The following is a 19,397-nucleotide window of genomic DNA, read 5'->3' on the forward strand; positions in this document are numbered from 1 at the left end:
CACACACACACACACACACCAGTGTGTACTTCTACTCCACACATAATAAATAAACTATTTTTTCCAAGACAAGGTTTCTCTGTGTAGTTCTGTCTGTCTTAGAACTCGCTCTGCAGACCAGGCTGGCCTCAAACTCAGAGATCCACCTGCTGCTGCCTCCCAAGTGCTGGCATTAAAGGCGTGCGTCACCACTACCACCACCACCCAGCTAATAAATGTAGTTTTCTTAAAACTTCAAAAGAAGAAAGAAAAGGGAGGGAGGGAGTGCTGACCTATAAGCACATTGCAATGCTTCACAGCAAACACAACATTTTAATGTTCCTGTTTCTAGCATTATTAGTCTAGAAATCAATATAATATAAACTATCTCATCTGAGCTGCCCTCTACTGCCTGATTGTTTCTTCTTTCTGCTGGGGGATGGACGTGATGGGTGGAGTCCTGCACAAAGCAGGCAGGGGTGGGGTGTGGTGTGTGTGTGGGGGAAGAGGCATCCCCTGCCTGGATCCTTGAGTCAGACTTCTTGAGGATGTAGCAGACTGGCTATCCTGGGCCTAGAGCTGAGACCATGCTGGGAGCTGTACTGGAACCCTGAGGGTTAACCTTTAGGGTTTTTCCTCTTCTCCTTCCATGGGGAGTAGTGGGCAGCAGGTAAGGTCTCATCATCTTCCCCTCAGCCTGGAGGACCTCTGTCAGTATAGCAAATGATCTGCCTCAGCTTTCTTTTTAAACCTTTCCCATTCTTGGTGGTCCTCCTGGTGTGTATGGGGGGGGGGGTTGATGACTTAGTAAAAGAAACGCCCAGGTCTGAGGCCCCTTCTCCTTCCCATTGTATAGCTGTAAGCTGTGCACCAGATTTCTCGTGGTGACCATGAAAAGAAACATCCCAGGGACAATTATTTCAGAGTACTTCCCAGCCTTGCTGGGGAGCAGGCCTGTAGCCTGCTGACTCTAGTGTTGTAGCCTAGAAGGTGTCATGCCCCGGCCCTCCCAGGAAGTACCTGATTCTGAGGAAGAAGACTCAGGTTTTTCAGAGGTCCAAATAGGCAGCAGGTGACCTCTGGGTGTTCCTGCTATAGATGTAAATACCCTCCAAAGCAGGTCCCTAGGCGACACATGGCCAGGACAGCAAATACATCTGAATTGGAGTCTCTTCAAGAATCCAAGGCTTTGGCTTCTACCCTTCTCTACAGGTGTGGGAGACATTTCTCCTACCTTCAGAGGGGAACAGATGGACCTGTCTGGGTAACATTTAGTTCCAGCCTCCCCAGATCACTGCTAATTTCCATGCTGAGAAGCTGACAAGAGAGAGAAAGAGAGAGAGAGAGAGAGAGAGAGAGAGAGAGAGAGAGAGAGAGAGAGAGATTGAGATTGATTTCTGGAACATTTAGGCTAAAATTCCAGCTCCTGGGGTTGGGTTTGGGGTGGTAGAGACACGCAGAGGGCTTCAGGCTGCATGGAGCTTGGCTTGGGGGGGGGGGGCCCAGGGTGAGGAGAAACCCTTCAAAGACAGCCCTAGGACCTGGCCTCTCTCTCTGACTCTCCACAGTACCAGCTACAAAGGAGCACCCGGAGCTCCAGGTAGAAGACACGGATGCTGATAGTGGCCCCCTCATCCCAGAGGAGACACTCCCTCCACCTGAGAGACCACCACTGTCTCCTGTCAAGTCGGACACCCTCACAGTTCCCGGCGCTGCTGCACCAGGCCACAGGTTACCCATGATGACTTGCTTGCGTCTCTATCTGAGCTGTGCAGCTAGCAGGTTTGACAGATGGGGCAGACAATAGAGATGGGAAGTAGCAGGACTCAGATCTCCTCTGCCTGCCCGACTGAGAAGCAGTCTCAGCTGCAAGACAGAGGGATGCTTTGTACACTAAATGTAACAACTAGCCTCTGCCCCCCCTTTTTTTTTTTGGTTTTTCGAGACAGGGTTTCTCTGTATAGCCCTGGCTGCCCTGGAACTCACTTTGTAGACCAGGCTAGCCTCGAACTCAGAAATCCACCTGCCTCTGCCTCCCGAGTGCTGGGATTAAAGGCGTGCGCCACCATGCCCGGCTCTCTGCCCCTTTTTAAATCTTGCTTCAGTCTACCTTCTGGCAGCACATTGCTTCTTAAAGCTTCCGTGTGCTTTATAAATTGCCAGAGTCCTACTTACATCTTGTTTATTTTTCCTCTCTCAGTTTTTCTTTTTAATTCAGGACTTCACATCCCAGTCAAAAGCTCACGCTCCCAGAATGTCTTAACAATTTAAAAATCCATTTATATGGCATCCATTCATTTATTTAGTGTGAGCATGTGCCATGGCATGCATTTGGGGGTCAGAAGACAACTTTGTGCTATGGATTCTCTCCATCTGCCTTTACGAGGTTCTGGGGATGGAACCTCCAGTTTTGCACGCGGCAAGCACCTTTACCCATGGAAGCATCTTGTCCCAGTACCCAGACAGTACCTAGACAGTACCCAGACAGTACCCAGACAGTACCCAGACAGTACCCAGACAGTACCCAGGGTCTCACTTTTAAACCAAACTGCTTTGCTGTGTTGTCGCCATGTCATGGTTAAGGACCACAGCCAGACTATCCTGTGTGCCTTAGCTGATTGTAGTGGAACTGAGTACAGCACAGTGTCCTGTCCTCAGAGCTGGGCAAACTCTGTAGCTACACTGTCTTCTTTCCCTTCCCTTTCCCTTTTTCTCTTTTTCCCTTTTTCCCCTTTCCCCTTTCTTTCCTCTTTCCCCTTCTTCCTTCCCCTTCTTCCTTCCCTTTCTTTTCTTCCTTCCCCTTCTTCCTTCCCCCTTTCCCCTTCCCTTCCCCCTTTCCTTCCCCTTTTCCCCCTTCCCCTTTTCCTTTCCTTTCCTTTTCCTTTCTTCCCTTTTTTCTTCCTTCTTCCCTTCATCCATCCCTCCCTCCCTTTCTTCCCTTTCTTCCTCCTTCCTTCTCCCTCTGTCTCTCTCTGTCTCTGTCTGTCTGCCTCTCTCTCTCTCTCTCTCTCTCTCTCTCAGTCAGTGTCTCATCACTGAGTCCAGGCTTGCTTTGAACTCACAAGCTTCCTGCTCTGCCCCTCAAGTGCTGGGACTGTGGAGGTAAACCATCACACATGTCCTAACTTTTATTGTTTGTGTCCTAAAGGCTGACCCTTCTATGCAGGTCCACCCATGTGCATTGCCATGTTATTCCCATTTGGGGTATAACACTCGAGTTTAAGCCCTAAGTCCTCCTCCTCCTCCTCCTCCTCCTCCTCCTCTTCTTCTTCTTCTTTTGTTTTGTTTTTCCTTTTGTTTTTCGAAACAGGGTTTCTCTGTGTAGCCCTAGCTGTCCTGGAACTCACTCTGTAGACCAGGTTGGCCTCAAACTCAGAAATCCGCCTGCCTCTGCCTCCCAAGTGCTGGGATTAAAGGCGTGGGCCACCACTGACTGGCGCCCTCATCTTGTTCCCTGGTGTTCTGACTTTACTTGATGGGCTAACATGTTGCCGTCATACACTAACATGCCTATCTATGTTCCTAGATTCTTGGTCCATGTGTGAGCCCTGAGCATTTTGTGTTTATGTGCTAATACAAGTCTTTAGGAAATAGCCCTTCTTCTCTTCTGCAGACATTAATTTATAAAATGTTTCTTTCTAAACTCTGTGCATCTAATCTCAGCACTCAGGAAGTTAAGGCAGGAGGATTAAAAGCTTGAAACCAGCTCAGGACACATGATAGGCCCCTGGAGGGGACAGTGAGCAGGATATAAAGTGAATAAGTAAATAAATAAATAAGTTAATTATATAAAACAAAACAAAAAAATGAAAAATGAAACGAGAAAGAGACACATGGACACAGACACAAACAGACACACCCAAAGATACATAGACTCACAGAGAATCATCCCTAGATGTTACCCTGACCTGTATCCACCAGATACCATCCTGTGTCTCTCTATTGACTCGCTCTGCGCCACCCTTAGCAGATCTTTCTCTGAACCTGGGGATGGCTTTCTTTCTTTCCCAGGTTTTGGGGATTCTCCCACAAAGCAACTCATCCCCACTCTTGAGGAAGAGGATGGGAAAGTCCAGAGGATTAGCCCCAAGGACACCCCCAGCTCACAGCTCATGCTACCCAGGCTCTGGCCTATGGACCTTCAGACCTAATCAGACAAGATACCAGTGGCTCCGATTGCAACAGTCATGGCTTCCTGGACGACAGGGGCTTCCTTAGATAACTTCAGTCTCATTCTCAGGGAGTCCAAAGTTAAGAAGGAAGGATTTGCTCAAAGTCACACTATGAGCTGGTGATCAGACTCCATGGCTTGGTGTCACAGCTGGAGGGAAGCGTGACAAAGGCGCTGGGGACTTCAGATCAGAATAAGAGGCAGAAGGACACTTACGCAGAGACTTGACTGAGGAACAAATACCTCCTTCTCTCATTGGGTAGATTCAGTGTCATTTCTAGAGGAAGCAATGGAAGTAGCTTACACTTTAAGTGTTGTGCTGAGGTCAGACTCCAAGTTTGCCTGATCAGAGTCTAAGCTGTTCACTTTGGACCAGGCCATTGAGAGTTGTGCAAACTGAGGTCCCAAGTCAGGCCCCCTCACCTCCCAGGAACCAGCTCCAAGGCAGCCATGTTTGTTTCCTTTAGCCTGCCTTCTCTGAAGGATCCTTACCTGTCTGGGTCTCTATAGGAAGAAGCTACCTTCTCAGGATGATGAGGCCGAAGAGCTCAAGGCCCTGTCACCAGCTGAGTCCCCAGTGGTTGCCTGGTCAGACCCCACCACCCCACAGGAGGCTGAGTAAGTAGAGCCACCCCCGAGTCTCAAGACACTGGTTTGGGACGAGCAGACAAGGAGAGGAGCAGGAACAGGGGTGGGGAGGTGGGGCTTTCAGAACCCCACACTAGGTGAACTTCATTCTTTGGAGCACTGAGACAGGGCCAGTTCTCAAGCACAGGGGTTTCCTGGTTGGCCCAGGGGTTCTACAGACTTAGCAGGGTGGACTTGGACTCTAGGCCAGATGTGTTCACTCCAGCAGGGATCAGAGAGGAAGGAATGCCTAGGCAGAAGCATCCTCCCCCACTGAAGATCTTGGCACTGATCTCCAAATAAGTCAGCGGGTAGAGAAAGACCATGGGCTCTGCTGTAGGTCTCTACCTTGGAGCTTGTAAAATTAGATCCCCAGGCTCCACACAGCCTGAGACAGTGGCTCTGGAAACCTGCATTCCCATAGTATTCTGGAGACTGTGATAGCTGGGGTGTAGGGTGCGACTGGAGGCCATGGTAGCGGCACAGGAAGCTGAGTCCCCGGCATCTAACTGTCCCCAGGACTGTGTTAGACTTTCCTGGAGTTTTTCAGTAACCCTGGTTGATATTAAGTGCCCAGCCTTGGACACTGGCTGGAGGTACCCTACCATGTTCTCCGGCCATGACCCCTGTGTTAAAAGCAAGCCTGCCTTCTCCCTTCTGGCTTTTTTTCTATCCACAATTGTATTCATTTGACTTTTAACGTGTTTGCTGTTATTCGGTATGTGTATATGATGTCAGGGAGCACATATGTGCGATGGTACATGTAGAAGTCAGAGGATAGCTTAGTGGAGTCAGTTCTCTCCGACTGGTGCACTGGACTCTGGATGAAGGTCCTCAGGCTTGTGCAGCAAACATTTATCTGCAGAGCCATCTTTTTGGCCTCTCTCCGTAATTGTATTCACTTTGTACTTATTGGAAATGTAGACATTTTAGAAAAGATAGGCTCAGGAAATCCTCAAATCTCACACAGCCCAGATGACATTTTTTTTTTGTTGTTGTTTTTTTTTTTTTTTTTTCGAGACAGGGTTTCTCTGTATAGTCCTGGCTGTCCTGGAACTCACTTTGTAGACCAGGCTGGCCTCGAACTCAGAAATCCGCCTGCCTCTGCCTCCCGAGTGCTGGGATTAAAGGCATGCGCCACCACGCCCGGCTCCAGATGACATTTTAATCACAATGAAATTGTGTTTTATGTAGCAGAGCAGGGACAAGGGTCTGGTTTAATGTAAGAAAAATATGGTAGGAATCATAAATAATAATAAAAATTACCCTGGGGACATGTAAGGAGATCAACATGGAGACTCTTGTATTAGGTAGGTAGGCTAAGATTCTGTGACAAACAGGCCCTGATGGTTCAGTGGCTAAAATGACAAGATGTCACCTATGCTGCAGTCACAGCACTAACCATTGTGTATTTTCAGGTCAGTGGAAGGCTCTGTTTCATGCAATCATTCAGGGACCCAAGTGACAGTTGGCTTTGCTATCTCCATGTAGCTTATAAGATGTTCTGGACAAAACTAGAAAGAGAAAACTTCAACCATGCATGTAGACATAGGACTATAATCTCAGCTACTCAGAATCTAAGAGTGGGTCTGACATTGCCAGGGGAATGTTGGATTGACCTTCCTTAGGCACAGACATTACCCAGCTCAGGCCTGAGGTCCTGAGGACCCTTCCTGTCTCTTGTTCATCCTCTGCTGTGTCCCCACAGTGGCCAGGACCGAGCAGCCTCCACCGCCAGCCAGAACAGTGCCATCATCAATGACCGGCTCCAGGAGCTGGTGAAGATGTTCAAGGAGCGGACGGAGAAGGTGAAGGAGAAGCTCATCGACCCTGACGTCACCTCCGATGAGGAGAGCCCCAAGCCCTGTGAGTGGGGATAGAGATGGCCACAGGCCAAGGTGGATGGGGTGTCCACGGAACCCCATGAACTGGGGAGGACGGCATAAACAAATAGTTGGGATTATGAGAAAAGCTTGGGGCTTAGGTATGTACTCAGGAGTGGAAGAAGGTCAAAGGTGAACTTGGCCTTCCCACAAGCCAGTGGTTTAGATTCGTCTGCCTCCTCCCACAGGGCATGGCGACTGGTATGTCTATCTCACTTTTGCATAGCTACTCTGGAAGCAGATGGTCTTAATGTTCAGAGGCATCCATGCCTTGCTGGGGTCACCTGAATAGATCACTCTATAGCCCAGGCTGGTCTGGAAGTCACTCAGGAGCCCCAACTTGGCCTGGAACTCATGGCAATCCCCCCAAAGGCTGGAAATACAGGTGTGAGCCAGCATGGTCGCCAAAGGTCCCCTTCTTTTAAGGAGTCATCTGGCAAGGTGATAAATGCCTGGAATCCCTAGCACTTGGAAGTCTGAGGCAGGAGAATCACAAGTTTGGGACCAGCCTCACTTGGACTCCATAGAGAGAAGCAGAGACAGAGAAGGAAAATGAACATGTTTTCTTTTCTTTTAAAAACAGGGTCTCTCTGTATAGCCCTGGCTGGCCCATAACTCACTTTGTAGACCAGGCTGGTCTCGAACTCACTGAGATACTCCTGCTTCTGCCTCCTGCACCACCACCCCTAGCCGAACGCACAAGCTTTTTGTCAGGGATAGTTTCTAGTTTTTTTGTTTTTTTCTGACAAGGGTTGTATATTGAGACTCAAGTGCCCAAGACATGTTAATAGAGCCTGACTTCACACTCCTAACCCTGGAAGCTGTGTTTGGACACCTAAGAGCAAAGGCGTCTGTCACCAAGCACCACAGACCCATGAGGGACTGAGTCTCAAGTCAGAGAATGGAACTGAGTCCTATTCTGAAAAGTCTGGACCAACATGTCCCCATGCTGAGTTCTTCAGGGTTCTGAATAAGGAAGAAGAGATCATAGGCACAAAATACTCCACCCATCCAAGGATCAAAGAAAGGGTCTGCCTATGCACAGACAGACAGATAGACACAGATATAGACAGACAGACAGATAGACACAGATGTAGACAGACAGACAGACACACACACACATCTGGGGTCTAGGAAGAGCTGCTGGGGACTCCAGACTGCTGTGGAAGAAAGAAAGGGCCATGGAATTCGCTCCAGAGAAGCATACTGGCCTTCTGCACCCAGAGTGTATAAGCAAGTTATATGTTAGGAAGTGGGGAGGCCCTGAAGTCCCAGCTCTGTGGGTAGGACTCTTTCCCTAGCCTCAGGGCTGAGCCAGATGGTCACTAAGGTCATCCCCACAGCCCCGGCCAAGAAGGCCCCAGAACCAGACCCAGCCCAGAAGCCGGCGGAGGCAGAGGCGGCAGAGGAGGAACACTACTGCGACATGCTCTGCTGCAAGTTCAAGCGCAGGCCCTGGAAGATGTACCGGTTCCCCCAGAGTATCGACCCACTGACCAGTGAGTTCCCTTGGAGGGAGTCCCTCCCATGCAATATGGGAGGGGGAGGGTCCAGTACCATGGACATCCTTGGTCCATGACTCCTTCCTTATACTTTCCAAAATGATTCCACACATCCTTGCCTGATTCTTTAACACAAGGCCCTGACTAGGAACATAGGCCATCTTACAGACAACGGAGCTGAAGCACAGAAGAATGTGAGCTACCCTAAGATGCAGCCAGTTAGACTCCTCACCTTGACCTAGGCCAAGTCTTCTAATCTGGCCATGTGGGCTCCTTCCTGGGACCCCTGCTCTGAGCAGGAGTTAAGTCAGAGTTCATCAGAGTCTGAAGTGAATTTCCATGAGCCTCTATAAGCCCATTCCATAGTCCTCCGGCCCAGCACCCTCCATGTGTGCACAACACTTCACAGTTTACACTGGAGTCCCTTGCCTTCTCAGCTGGTGAGTCCCTGTGACTTCAAAAAGACCATGACAGGTGCCAGAGAGGAAGTTCCTCAAAGTTAAACAGGGAGTCACTTGGGGGTAGGACTCTGACTCTTGGTGTTCACTGGGTTTCTAAGATACCAAGTGATCTCTAGTGATCTGCAATGATACCAAGTGATCCACCCACCTGTCTGTCCATCCATCCACGTGTCGTTTGCTGCTGCTCTGGATTTTCTAAGACAGAAAATATATTGCCAAAGCTTACTCATGGGCTGGCAAGATAGCCTAGTTCCAAGCCTGGCATCCCCAGGACCCACATGGTGTGACCTTTGACCTCCAAAATGGGCTGTGGTACCCATACATCCACCCTACCCCATAAATAATGAATATAATAAAACATTTTTCTTTTTCAAATTTCAGAAAGAAGGGAACCTTAACAGTCATTATCCAATAGTGCCACCATGTCCCCTCCTCAGCAGACTCTGATGTTTTAGGGTCTATCAGGGACCTCCACGGCCACCTAGCCATTCATGCACTGATCCACCTGTCCATCCATCTGTCTGTCTATCTTCTGAGTGATGAAATCCACACACAGTTGCTGGGGGGGGCACTTTCTTGCTGCCCTTCAAGCCCATCCCTGTCCCCCCCTCCCCCACAGACCTCATGTACATCTTGTGGCTGTTCTTTGTGGTGCTGGCCTGGAACTGGAACTGCTGGCTGATCCCTGTGCGCTGGGCCTTCCCGTACCAGCGGGCAGACAACATCCACTTCTGGCTCCTCATGGATTACTTGTGTGACTTCATCTACCTCCTGGACATCACCGTGTTCCAGATGCGCCTACAGTTTGTCAAAGGCGGGGACATCATTGTGAGTCATGGGCGGGGCGGGGGGGGGGGGCTGGGGCAGACCCTACAGCCAGGGCCTTCAGGAGACTGACCTCTGATGCTGTGAGCAGTGGACAAAATGAATGAACAAGATCCCGGGAGCCGCTGTCAGTGGTTTTTTTTTGTTGTTGTTGTTTTGTTTTTTTTTTAAATTTTCCTCTCACCCCTTGCATGTTGAACACACTATGTGCATTGCATACCACTCAAAGATGAACTGGTTCCCAGACAATCTGAGTTATAGAAGTGGTCCAGAGAATGGCATCTGGGGCAGGTGTACCTGCTTCAAACTCTAGCTGCATCCCCATCTGAGCTTCAGCATCCTCGTCTGTGAATGGGGTGGTAGCAGCTCCCACCGCGATACAGGTATTGCTGTGAGAACTAGAAGATGCAGGGGGCTTGGGGAACTGAGTGCGTCCTGCAAAGGACACGGAGACGATCTGCTCTGTGAGCCAGCCCTGTACCTGTGAGGAAACCACAGCCCTAACTGTGACCCTGGTGGTCATATACCTGTAATCCTAGCACTCAGGAGGCTGAGGCAGGTAAAGTTGAGGTTAGACCAGGCTGAGTAGTGAACCCATGTCTTAAAAATGTAGGGGTTGGGGGTTGGGAGAGGTGTAGGAGAAAAGAAAGGGAAAAGAGAACCAGGCACCCCACTTCCCGTTGCTGTGAGCAAGTCACTTTCCACAGTTCACACTGAGGCTTGGATGTGTAGCCCAGTGTTAGAGCTCTTGCCCAACTCCCTGGGTCAGTCTACTGCAAAGTTTTTTGGTTTTTGGCTTTTTGTTGCGGCCTGCCCGCAGTCCACAACACAAACGGTTCAACTGAGAATGGCAGTTCGAGCTGAAAAGAGAGGAATCTAGACGGGGCGGAAGAATGAATGGAGCTAAGACAAGATCCTGATCAAAGCTCAATTTTACTATTTTCAGACACTCAGTTATAAAGGAAGGGGGAGGGAACCCAATTTCCCGCCAAGTAACTCAGGGTCCAATAGCAGAACAAACACGTGTGTGCCTCCAGGCAGCAAAGGCAGGGTCCAGCAGTAGGCGTGGCAGGACGAATGAGCAGGTAGCTCCACCCTTGAGCAAGCAGGTTCCAGGCTGGGGGAAGGGAGGCCACAGCTTTTGGCTTTTGGCTTTTGGTTTTTGGTGTTTTGTTTTGTTTTGTTTTGTTTTGTTTTGTTTTGTTTTGTTTTGTTTTGTTTTGTTTTGTTTTGTTTTGTTTTTTCGAGACAGGGTTTCTCTGTATAGCTCTGGCTGTCCTGAACTCACTCTGTAGGTCAATCTGGCCTCGAACTCAGAAATCCGCCTGTCTCTGCCTCCCAAGTGCTGAGATTACAGGCATGTGCCACCATGCCCTGCTGTTTTTCTGGGTTCTTTTTGTTTTTTTTCAAATCCACTCTACAGCAAAGGAGGGGGGCTCTCCTCTAAAACAGCTTCTAAGTGGCCTTTTCTTTTGGATTAGAGTTTTTTTGAAAAGGGACATTGCCTTGCTGTTAAGTGTTCATGGAAGAAGTCAGGCAGTTAACATATTAGTGTGTGTGTGTGTGTGTGTGTGTGTGTGTGTGTGTGTGTGTAGGGAGTGATAAGGAGTCAACAAGTAATAGGTAGAGAGAGTTTTTTGTTTCAAGAAAAGATTTAATTATTTATTATATATAAGTACACTGTAGCTGTCTTCAACCCCAGAGGAGGGCATCAGATCTCATTACTGATGGTTGTGAGCCCCCATGTGGCTTCTGGGAATTGAATTCAGGACCTCTGGAAGAGCAGTCAGTGCTCTTAACCACTGAGCCATCTCTCCAGCCCAAGAAAGATTTTTTACCACTTCACTATAGTGATTAAGACTTAAGAGGGAGCCGGGCATAGTAGCACACCCTTTAATCCCAGCACTCAGGAGGCAGAGGCAGGGAGGATCTTTGTAAATTTGAAGCCAGCCTGGTCTACATAGAGACATGGTCTACCCTGTCTCAAAACAAAACGAGTCAAGGGCTCTGGGGGGTGATGGCTCAGCAGTTATAAACACTTCCTGCTCTTCTAGAGGATGCAAGTTCAGTTCCTAGCACCCACATCGGGTAGCTCCAGGGGATCCAACACCCTCTTCTGGCTTCTGTGGGTACCTGCGACACATAGGCACATATATGCATGCACATGAAGAAAAATAAATAAATCTTTTAGCAAAAAGAATCAAACATTAAAGAAAAAAAGCAAATAGTGTTTTGAAGCTAATTATTAAGCTGCGTGAAGTAGAACTAATCCACGGTCGAGATTCTTGAGATTTTTGCTCACTCAAAAATGGGCAAAATAAGATTTAACATTCTAGAAGTTCAGATTTTGGACATTTTATCTTGTGTGTTGGACGCCATAGCAATTAATGCTCTGCCAACAGCTGCTTCGCAGGCTGCAAATGTTATGTCACAACAGGTACCATGAATTAAAGTGAGTCTTAAATGCTTAAAGAGCCTGTTATAAGCCCAGACAGCATATGCCAGAAAGGGAAGCCTTGGGCCAGCCTCCCGCCCTGGTCCCATCAGAGCAGTTGTCAGCCCCTCACAAATAAAGTGGCTAGCAGTCCTGTGAAGGAGCTGAGCACTGAGAGAATAGGCTCCAAGCTCTTCCATTCCTCCATCCAGGAGCTCAGAGTCTGGCTGGTGACTCCAGCAAGGCTCATTCCTATGGCTGGTCATCCCCAGCCCCACCCCACCTGAAACCACAAGTTCTTCCCTGCAGGGCAGCTCCATGTGTCTGTGAGGTCACCCCACCTCTCTGGTCGGAGCTCGATCTAACATCATTGTGCTTCCTTCTTTCAGACAGACAAGAAGGAGATGCGCAGTAACTACCTGAAGTCTCGCCGGTTTAAGGTGTGTGTGTGTTGGGGGTGGGGGGTGAGCCGTTTGCAACTAGGTATTTGGGGACCTGTGTTATGTAGTTCCTGTCACACTAAGGGAGGCTGGTCCTATCTCCGGTGGGAGTGCCCACTAGGCCACAAGTCTTCTGAGACAGCCCAGAATGGGTGGTTCTCACAGAACACTTTTCCATGCCTGTGCCTCTGCTTCCAATTAGATGGCACAGAGTCCCTTGTGTTGGTTGGGAACAGTGCACTGGAGGTGGGCAATGTGGATTATGAAGCCACGCAGAGCGGGTTCATGGGAAGTCTTGTGCCCTCTCTTCTGACGCTGCCCTGAATATTCTGACTGAGCTCTCTAGTAGATAGAGACATGCCCCCTTAGCTCTCCTACCCCTGAGGTTCTGTGTCTTATCCCCTGTGATACCTGTTGGGATTTTAGATGGACCTGCTCTGCCTCCTGCCCTTGGACTTTCTCTACTTGAAACTTGGCATCAACCCTCTCCTTCGCCTGCCCCGCTGCCTGAAGGTAAGATTGACAGGTCCCCAAAGACTTCGGTTCCTCTGTGCTTGACCTGAACGCTGCCAGCTGGGGAAGGGAGAGTGTCCCCAAGAGGAGACCCTGGGGAGGTGGGTGTTCTGCAAGCATGTCTTACTAAGAAGTTCATTATAATTACTGGTAATTTGGGGGACATTTCTCATTAGGCTCTGATCCAGAGACTACTGATGTTAGTTCTTCAACTCCATGACATGAATGCTGTTCTTACCATCTTAAAAATGAGGAAAGTGGCACAGAGAGGCTAAGGAACTTGCCCAGTGACACACCGCTAGGCAGGTCGGAGTCTAGATTTGGATGTAGGCAATCTAGCTCCAACTCCATCTGTTCAGCGCGTCTCAGGGAAGGGGCTTCTGCTTTATAATAGACTCCATTCAGAAGATGGGGAAGTTGGTCCTTGGAATGGCCGGGTGACTCCCCCAAGGTAACAGGAGTCAAGCTGTGCCCCAAGGTCTGTTTTGGATGCATGGTGCCTATTCTAACAGTGGTTCCAGTTGTTTGTTTGTTTGTTTGTTTGTTTGTTTCTGCCACTCACTGGCTGGACCCAGGGTCCTAGGAGGATCTTCTGGATTCAGAGTGGAGATCCGACAAGTGCCCTTGAATGTGATCAGGGCAGATGGTCACTCAGAACATTCAGGATCTCCTAGACTTCTATCCAACCAATTAAACTTACTATTCCCCTTACATGATACTAGTGCTCTTTTGCAAAGACAGTAAATGGGGGAAATTGCCAACAGGGGTAACCATGATCACACTGGTTACCTGGAGAAAGAGGGCAAAGGAGACTGGTAATCATCAGATAGGTAGAAGACAAGGGCTGTGCAGCCATGTCTCCAGCAGACCCAGAGCTGGCCTACAGAGCTGGCCTAATGTCTTCTTCTCTCCTAGTACATGGCCTTCTTTGAGTTTAATAACCGCCTGGAAGCCATCCTCAGCAAAGCCTACGTTTACAGGTAAGAGTTCCCCATGCTTACATATGCACATATGCACATCAATGCACACACACACACACACACCATACCCCCTAGCCTCTTCCTTTCAGCTGCTCCCCTCCCCCATATCCTATGGCCTTCAGAATCCACGCCACTTCCTGGCCCAGCTTCTTCTCTGAAAGGATATTTAGTTGGTTGGTTGGTTTTATGTAGAATCAGGAATGTCTTATTTAACCCCCATTGTGACAAGGACACTCACACACACACTCGGTGACAAGGCAGCATTTCCGTGTCAGTACAAGGAATTGAAGCTCCCATCCTAGCTCTAACTGAAGGACCATTTGTAAGAACACATTGGTAGAAAACAGATGTTCAAAGTGGAGCCCAGGACTAACTCAGCTATACTTGGGGAGCAAGGCTCCTTGTTCCTAAAGGAGTGCCCAGATCATTGTTATTTCTCTACAGACACCAAATCCTCTCTGCTCCTCCCTCAGGCCTTATTTCCCCTTTGGTCCCTCATCTTATAGATTTCTCTGACACAGCTGGGATGATTCCAGCCCTGCATTTTGACAAGCCTCCAAATCAAACGCCCAGGTTTCTTTTCTCTTTCTTTCTTTCTTTGTTTCTTTCTTTGTTTCTTTGTTTCTTTGTTTCTTTCTTTCTTTCTTTCTTTCTTTCTTTCTTTCTTTCTTTCTTTCTCTCTCTCTCTCTCTCTCTCTCTCTCTCTCTCTCTCTCTCTCTCTCTCTCCCTCCCTCCCTCCATCCCTTCCCTCCTCCCTCCCCCTTCCTTCCTTCCTTCCTTCCTTCCTTCCTTCCTTCCTTCCTTCCTTCCTTCCTTTCATTCTTACTTTATTTTTTTTTTTGAGACAGGGTTTCTCTGTGTAGCCCTGGCTGTCCTGGAACTCACTCTGTAGACCAGGCTGGCTTCGAACTCAGAGATCCACCTGCCTCTGTCTCCCAAGTGCTGGGATTAAAGGCATGAGCCACCACTGCCCAGGGTTTCAATTTCGAGCCCCCACTCCCACCATCCCCCCCCAACCCCTTTCCTACTGATTGGGTGGCTGAGACCTGTTAACCACTGATTGGGTGGCTGAGACTGGTTATCCACTGATTGGATAACTGGCTGGCCGGGGTTATATGGCTCCAACAGAGGGAAACCTCTGAGATGGGCTTTGGGGGAGCTGAGATCTAGTTCCTTCCCAATGCCCCGCCCCCTGGGGCAAGGTATCACCTCCATGGCTGTGACACTCTCTTTCCCCTCTCTCTCCCTCTGCAGGGTCATCAGGACCACGGCCTACCTGCTGTACAGCCTGCACCTCAACTCCTGCCTTTACTACTGGGCATCAGCCTTCCAGGGCATTGGCTCCACTCACTGGGTTTACGATGGAGTGGGGAACAGGTGAGCGAGGCTTCCCCCAGGACATCACAGGGGTAATATTTTTGTCCTTTACAGTTACAACAGAAAGACTCCTAGAAAGGTGTCCTATGGCTATTGCGTTGCCAAGACAACCTTGCTCCGGAGGAGTCATTACTCGCTAAAATTCTAAAGCCAAGTTCTCCTTCCCCATCCTCTTCCTAAGCTAAGGTCTCCTGGGAATTGCTAGTGTCAGGAGAAGGTCTGGGCACCAGACCTGCTAGAACAGTGAGTGGTTCTCAACCTTCTTTATGTTGCGGCCCTTTAATACAGTTCCTCACATTGTAGTGCCCCCGACCATAACATTACTTTGTTGCTACTTTATAACTGTAATTTTGCTACTGTTATGAATCATAATATAAATATCTGCTATGCATAGTCTCTGGTGTGTGACCCTCCCAAAGGGGTCACAACCCACAGGTTGAAAATTGCTGTGCTAGAAATAGAAAGATCTTTCTCACATACCTAAGTCCAGTAGGGTTGCCAAATATACCACACAGCCTTTAGTGTGTGGAAATATTCAGGTCAGGGGACAAGGACTGTGGATAAAGGTATTCCCCATAATGTCATTTGTCATATAGAAAAAATGGAAATGCCCCCCAGGGCCAGTGAACGAAGCTTTCTGGTGGAAGCGACAAAGTTTCAGAGCATCTATAAGATATTGTAGTTCTTTTACCTCCCCGTGGGCAATCTACTTTTTCAGATTTTAACATTTCTAAATTTGAGGTATATGGAAAATCCACGTGTACGTTTAACATGATATTTATTTTTGTACAAAAAGCTGAATTTGTGTTGAGGATACTGCTCAATGGGAGGACAGCTGTCGCTTAGCATGTACACGGATGGCTCTGGTACAGTCTCCAATACGTGGGTGTGCGTGCACACAAAGGCAGAATTGACTCCGTGGTATGCTGTACAATTGTTGCATCTTAGAACTGATGAAATATAACAGGAGAATGTTTCCTGCTTTTTCTCTTCAAGTCAGCAAAGAATTGCATGTGCATCGTGCATATGTATATATCCAGCATAGTGGACAGCAAAGGGAAAGCCCTGGCTGGATCCCCACTGCCTAAAGCCAGGCTGCACAGGAGCAACATGAGGTGCCTCATGCACGTGACCTGAAATGCTTTAACAGTCATATCAAAGACACAAAAGGAAGCGACATTAATGTTAGTAATTGTCTTAGTGTTTTACTGCTGTGAACAGACACCATGACCAAGACAACTCTTATAAAGGACAACATTGAATTGGGGCTGGCTTACAGGTTCAGAGATGCAGTCTATTATCATCAAGGCAGGAACATGGCAGCATCCAGGCAGGCATGGTGCAGGAGGAGCTGAGAGTTCTATACCTTCATCTGAAGGCTGCTAGCAGAATACTGACTCCGAGGCAGCTAGAGTGAGGGTCTTAAAACCCATACCCACAGTGACACACCTACTCCAATAGGGTCACCCCCTTGCATAGTGCCATTCCCTGGGCCGAGCATATACAAACCATCACAGTAATAGATTTGGTTAATCCCAGTGACAGAGTTGTCACTGCTATGTGTAATGGCTGTGTTAAGCATGAGTTGACTAGACAGTGGAGAACTTCCTCTTACACCTTTCAAATCTGTGTGTATTACACACACACTCACACACAGACACACACAGACATACACTCACATACACACAGAGATACACACACACAGAGGGCACATCATTATACATGAATCTCAGGCCTCTGGTTTCATTGCTTCTTTATGATCTATACATAAGTTCTGGGGACAAAACCCAGGGCCTTCTGTGTGGTTAACTAAGCATTCACCGTTGGGCTTTCTATCCTGACTAGCTTCCTGAGTGCTGGGAAGCTGCTACTAAGGACTCTTGTGAGGATGAACAGTAACAAACCAATGACAAACCAATGAGTGAACATCTGGCTGGTGCGCATGCCTGGCCAGTGCCTGCCCCAGCTGTGAAAGCCGCAACGCTGTGAAGAAGTTCAGAGCCTGGCCTCTGGGAACAGTAACAGCCCAGCCTAGAAACATAAAGTAAATTCTGAGACTAGGCCAGCTGCTCTAGGTTGTTTTCTGGCTTTCTTTCAAGTCTCAAAGGAGTCTATGCCTGTAATCTAAGAACCCCCTTCTCACCGGGCAATGGTGGTGCACGCCTTTAATCTCAACACTTGGGAGGCAGAGGCAGGCAGGTTTCTGAAGCCGGCCTGGTCTACAAAGTGAGTTCCAGGACAGCCAAGGCTACAGTGAAACCCTGCCTCGAAAAACCAAAAAAGAAAAAATTGTTTTCAAGAAGTTCAATAGTATAAACAATAACTGCAAATTATAACCATAAAATGTTATAACTATATAAAATAAAACTATAAAATATAAAAAATCACAACTATAAAATATTGTAGTATTTTATAGTTTATAAATTAATTATATTATAAATTACAAATAACCAAAAAATGCAAATAACTATAAATAAACTAAAAATTAGCCGCCACCCTCTGGGGGAGGATCTGCTGTGTGCTGGATCAAGGAGCCTTGGAAAACCGGTTCCTGCCTAATGCAGTCCATTGTGTTCTGTCTCAGCCTGCAGCACTGAGTGGGGTGGGGGCGGCGCCCCACTCCAGGAGGTCCCAATATGTGCCGTGTCAGGGGAAGATTACGCCAACTAGAAACATTTAGGGGAAAGCTAGGACTTTGAGGACACCCCTCTTCCTCCTTCTGTGTGGTTCACTGCCCAGCTGCGCGAACACTCAGCTCCCTCCACAGTTTGATTGGTTAGATGGCTGAACCGGAGGCAGGAGGGGCTGCTTAGTTCTACCTATGGTGATCCAGGCGCCCCCTGGTGACCAGTACTGGTATAGTAGGAAATGTCAGGGCAGACTGGTCTGTTGTGACAAGGTGCCTTGTCTAAGATATCCCAGCTTGTCTGAAGCCTGCATGGGCACTCGCATGAGCACACGCGCGTGTACACACACACACACACACACACACACACACACACACACACACACACACACACACACACACACACCACCACCACCACCACCACCACCACCACCACCACCACTAATATCCAACAGTCTCTGCTCCCTCCCAGCAGGAATGCACATTGGATGCTTGTCCCACTACATAGGCAGGTGCTGGCAGGTGCAGTCCCTGTGTGAGTCTTGATGGCTGATATAAGGATCTGGTCACTCTTCCAGCTCATTCATCCTCACAGTTGCCTGGGAAGAATGTTCCCCTGCTGTGTCCATTTTAGAGAGGAGGAGGCCCACTGGAGATGGTCCATGCTAAAAAGTGGCTCTAGGGCCTGTGCTTTTTTTTTTTTTTTTTTTTTTTTTTTTTTTTTTTGGTTTTTTTTTTGGGGGGGGGTTGGTTTTTCGAGACAGGGTTTCTCTGTATAGCCCTGGCTGTCCTGGAACTCACTCTGTAGACCAGGCTGGCCTCGAACTCAGAAATCTGCCTGCCTCTGCCTCCCAGGTGCTGGGATTAAAGGTGTGTGCCACTACGCCCGGCTGGGTCTGTGCTTTTGGTGGTGCCCTGCATAGGTGGGAAGGCCCAGGGAAGTCAGTCATGTTGCTTGACCCTGCTGGCTTCCCTTTGCTGATATCCAGAAGGATTCAGCCTGGAGCTGTGGCTAGGTGCCTCCTGGGACCTCAGTTCCATATCTATGTCCCAGGATGGCATGTTCTCACAAGGCTGGAGCAGAGCCTCAGCCACCCCACGTAACACTTGAGAGGCGGGGGCATCTTCTTGCATCTGTATGGGATCCCTATGGGTGTCTGAACCAGGATCACAAGATCAGCCCGGCAGTTCCTGCAGTGACCAAGGTCCCCTTTCCACCTCTTACTAGTTATATTCGATGCTACTACTGGGCTGTGAAAACCCTCATCACCATCGGAGGACTGCCCGACCCCCAGACGCTCTTTGAGATTGTCTTCCAGCTGCTGAACTATTTTACCGGGGTCTTTGCTTTCTCTGTGATGATTGGACAGGTAGGTGACTGCAGCCACATCACACATCCATCACCTGTAGTTCCCCCACCCCCACTGCCCGAGGCCTTCCTGTTTGAATGGTAGTCCCTTTGGGGAGCACAGGAAGCCAGGTTTTCTCAAAGGCTGTGAACCTGGGCTGTTCCCTGTAAGCAAACCCTTTGGGGTCTCTGATGTGATGTGTGACTTGTGTTCTAGTCTGGGCCTGAGG

At 48.7% G+C, this 19,397-nt stretch overlaps 1 protein-coding gene and 1 long non-coding RNA gene across 2 annotated transcripts in view; one reads left to right on the forward strand and one right to left on the reverse strand.

Moving 5' to 3' along the window:
• Positions 1-19,397, forward strand: part of Cngb1 (cyclic nucleotide gated channel subunit beta 1) — a 65,943-nt gene that overhangs the window by 34,539 nt on the left and 12,007 nt on the right. Inside the window, exons 16-25 of the mRNA XM_021169699.3 lie at positions 1,548-1,710; positions 4,661-4,768; positions 6,486-6,643; positions 8,004-8,159; positions 9,243-9,451; positions 12,272-12,322; positions 12,749-12,835; positions 13,751-13,815; positions 15,071-15,193; positions 19,048-19,189. Coding sequence (XP_021025358.1) covers positions 1,548-1,710; positions 4,661-4,768; positions 6,486-6,643; positions 8,004-8,159; positions 9,243-9,451; positions 12,272-12,322; positions 12,749-12,835; positions 13,751-13,815; positions 15,071-15,193; positions 19,048-19,189 — 1,262 coding nt within the window. The remainder of the gene's footprint in view (positions 1-1,547; positions 1,711-4,660; positions 4,769-6,485; positions 6,644-8,003; positions 8,160-9,242; positions 9,452-12,271; positions 12,323-12,748; positions 12,836-13,750; positions 13,816-15,070; positions 15,194-19,047; positions 19,190-19,397) is intronic.
• Positions 6,581-9,304, reverse strand: LOC110299823 (uncharacterized). The gene is made up of 3 exons (XR_002378523.2): positions 9,245-9,304; positions 8,772-8,818; positions 6,581-6,641 (listed from the first exon to the last, which is right to left on the reverse strand). It is a non-coding gene; the product is annotated as an uncharacterized LOC110299823 (long non-coding RNA).

This window comes from Mus caroli, unplaced genomic scaffold (assembly GCF_978045245.1).
Source record: "Mus caroli unplaced genomic scaffold, Mus_caroli_1 scaffold_10, whole genome shotgun sequence".
Classification (NCBI taxonomy): Eukaryota; Metazoa; Chordata; class Mammalia; order Rodentia; family Muridae; genus Mus; species Mus caroli.